The following is a 2,691-nucleotide window of genomic DNA, read 5'->3' as shown; positions in this document are numbered from 1 at the left end:
GCGACAACTTTATTCGATTCGATCGAGAAAGGAAGAAAGGATGCATGGGATGGGTGGTGCTGCTTCGTCCAGATGCCTGCCTGTCTTTCCGTTTTGTTCTTCTTCTCTCCATATCTGATGGCGACATCCGGAGGTCCAATTATACATACTGCACCACAGTAGTGACAAGTGAGCAAGTTCAGATCGAGTAGCTCACCTTGATCAGCATTTGTCTCATTTGACATCTCGTAGCTGAGGACTAGTTGCAGAACAAATTGCTTGCTTGCTTCCTTACTGGTGCAAGTACAATTGATTTGGGCACTTGGCTTGGTTGGTCACCACAGATATGTTTGATTTTGCAGTCTGCAACTATTATACACTCCTGTCATCTTGATTGTGTGTCCAAAGCTGAACTGGGAGGGACCAGAAAAATAAGAAGCAGCAAAAATGATGCGTCTACTAGCATCTGACCGATCGGCCAATTTTGTCATGATCTATGTACGTACGCACGTAGCAACGAAACTGTTAGCTATATTATACAACAAAATTAAATATGAACCACGCACAGAGCTCGATTGAACATATCCGTGCATTATTATATATAGCATAATATTACAAAAATGATGCAAAGATCTGCCCGCCGTGATGTGGGATCGTCCAATAGCACACAACACAAAGCCTCCAGTTCCGCTGCTGTACGTGTTCACTCATTTGTTATATAAGATCGAGGAAGCAGAAATGAGTGAGAAGAATCAGATGCGTGCACCATCCACCACCCACCACGCGCGTCCACGTACGAAGGCAAGGCACCAGCCCAAAACAGGGAGAGCAAGCATAGCAGAGCGCCAGAGCCAAGAAGAACTCAAGTCAGCTAGCTAGACACTCTCTGATCCTTGCTGGTTCGTTGATGCATGGCTTCCTTGTTGCGTTGGAAGGACAGGTACGTGAAGGAGAGGCTGCTAGGCCTCTCTGGCCTGTCCTGCTCCTCCGCGGCGTCCACCTCCGTCGTCGCCTCCACTGGCCGCGCCATCGACCGCCACTCTCCGCGCCTTCGTGACTCTCACCGGCGTCTTCCGCCATCCCTGCCCAAGCCACCCTGCTCTCCTTTCAGTAGTGCCAAAGATTCCTCCACCTCCATGAAGCAGCAGCAGCTTTGCCACTACGACGACGATGGCAAAGACAGAAGGAAGAAGAAGAGCACAGAAGCAGACGCTGGTAGTGGCAGGGGTTGCTCGTCGACGACGCCGTCGTCAGAGCATAGGAAAAACAAGAAGAAGGAGGTGCAGCTCCAGCAGGTGAGCCCCGCGAGCTCGTCCAGGTTCCTGCTCAACTCCTCCAGGCTCATGATGCAGTCCGACGACGAAATCACCGTCGTCGACTCCTTGCCGCCACTTCCGTCCCCGCGGCCCTCCTTCATTAAGGACGCCGACGACGACATCGAAATATTCCCAACCAGCCACGGCGATGCCGTGATGCCGGCTGGTCCATCGAGGCCTCAGCTCCTGGCGCCGCCAGTGGAATTATTCGCCGAGCCGTCTGCATCAGGTGCAGGGTCCTCCTCGTCATCGTCAGAAATAGGAAGAGGCCATGTCGTTGCCGGTGACAACACTGTCGTGGTGAGATCATGTTCCACGAGAACAGGCCAGAACCAGGTGAGAACGTTACGCCCTGCTTCATCGATGATGATATTGATCGATGCATGCATGAACTTGTAATTGCCAACATACAGGTGGTGGTTTTGAGGGTATCTCTACACTGCAAGGGGTGTGCTGGCAAGGTGAAGAAGCACATCTCCAAGATGGAAGGTGAACTTTTCACTCATCTTATCCCTTCACCTCCAGTTGAGTTTCGATAACTAACACATACGAGCATGCATGCATCCAATCCAGGGGTTACTTCTTTTGACATCGACATCGCGACGAAGAAGGTGACGGTGGTGGGAGATGTAACACCGCTAGGCGTCCTCAACAGCATCTCCAAGGTCAAGAGCGCTCAGTTCTGGACGGACACTCGCTCGTATTTGTCCACGCCGCCGCGAGCCTCCGCCACCTTCTGAGCTACTCCAATACCTTCAAAACCCACTTGATCGTCTCGGACTGGGACGCCACGGTCTTTCGAGCCTTTTCTCCATATTATTGTCGGTTGGAAAATATATTTGTAAAATCCAATCAGAAAATTGTTCTATTACAAAACGCGCATTTTACGACATGTAAAACTTTTACTATATAAATATGTAGAAGCTGCATCTATCTGTGGTAACCCGTGTCGTATATAAAATTCTTAAAATACTACGTATGATTTGCAATTGGACATGTAGCCATTTGTTATAGTATTTGTGGTACATGTCTAGAGTGCTTTTTATAGAAGAACAAGACTAAAACACATTGTAAATAGGATACAATAGGCCATGCAAACCGCCCACTGGTCCCTCCAAAGCCTAGGAAATGTCAAATTTCGCACTGGTACACAAAACATTTGTACAGGCGGTGGTAGAAGCATTTACATAGGCGGCCAAGCCCACCGCCTCTATCAGGGGTCAGTACAAATCGACTTGCACAGGCGGCCAAGCCCACCGCCCGTATCAGGGGTCAGTACAAATCGACCATAGTACACAGGGTCGAGAGTGAGCCATCTATGAAAATTAGGTTTTCACAGGCGGTTCACTTAGTAATCCGCCTGTGGAAATGTATGTTTACACAGGCGGCTAACTAT

At 49.5% G+C, this 2,691-nt stretch overlaps 1 protein-coding gene across 1 annotated transcript; it reads left to right on the top strand.

Annotated features, from left to right (window-relative positions):
• On the top strand, positions 636–2,270 carry LOC8074915 (protein SODIUM POTASSIUM ROOT DEFECTIVE 1). The gene is made up of 3 exons (XM_002457814.2): positions 636–1,631; positions 1,709–1,784; positions 1,869–2,270. Exons 1-3 carry the CDS (start codon positions 891–893, stop codon positions 2,033–2,035), a joined length of 984 nt encoding a protein of 327 aa, XP_002457859.1. The 5' UTR covers positions 636–890; the 3' UTR covers positions 2,036–2,270.

The sequence above is a fragment of the Sorghum bicolor genome, chromosome 3 (assembly GCF_000003195.3).
Source record: "Sorghum bicolor cultivar BTx623 chromosome 3, Sorghum_bicolor_NCBIv3, whole genome shotgun sequence".
Classification (NCBI taxonomy): domain Eukaryota; kingdom Viridiplantae; phylum Streptophyta; class Magnoliopsida; order Poales; family Poaceae; genus Sorghum; species Sorghum bicolor.
Note: the sequence above shows the minus strand (reverse complement) of the source record. Positions and strands in the feature narration are given on the sequence as shown.

What these genes read in the sequence shown, in the direction of transcription:
- LOC8074915 (XM_002457814.2), top strand. Translation starts at nt 891, where the DNA reads ATGGCTTCCTTGTTGCGTTGGAAGGACAGGTACGTGAAGGAGAGGCTG. An exon ending in CGAGAACAGGCCAGAACCAG is followed by an intron (nt 1,632 to 1,708) that starts GTGAGAACGTTA and finishes GCCAACATACAG; the next exon opens with GTGGTGGTTTTGAGGGTATC. An exon ending in GCACATCTCCAAGATGGAAG is followed by an intron (nt 1,785 to 1,868) that starts GTGAACTTTTCA and finishes CATCCAATCCAG; the next exon opens with GGGTTACTTCTTTTGACATC.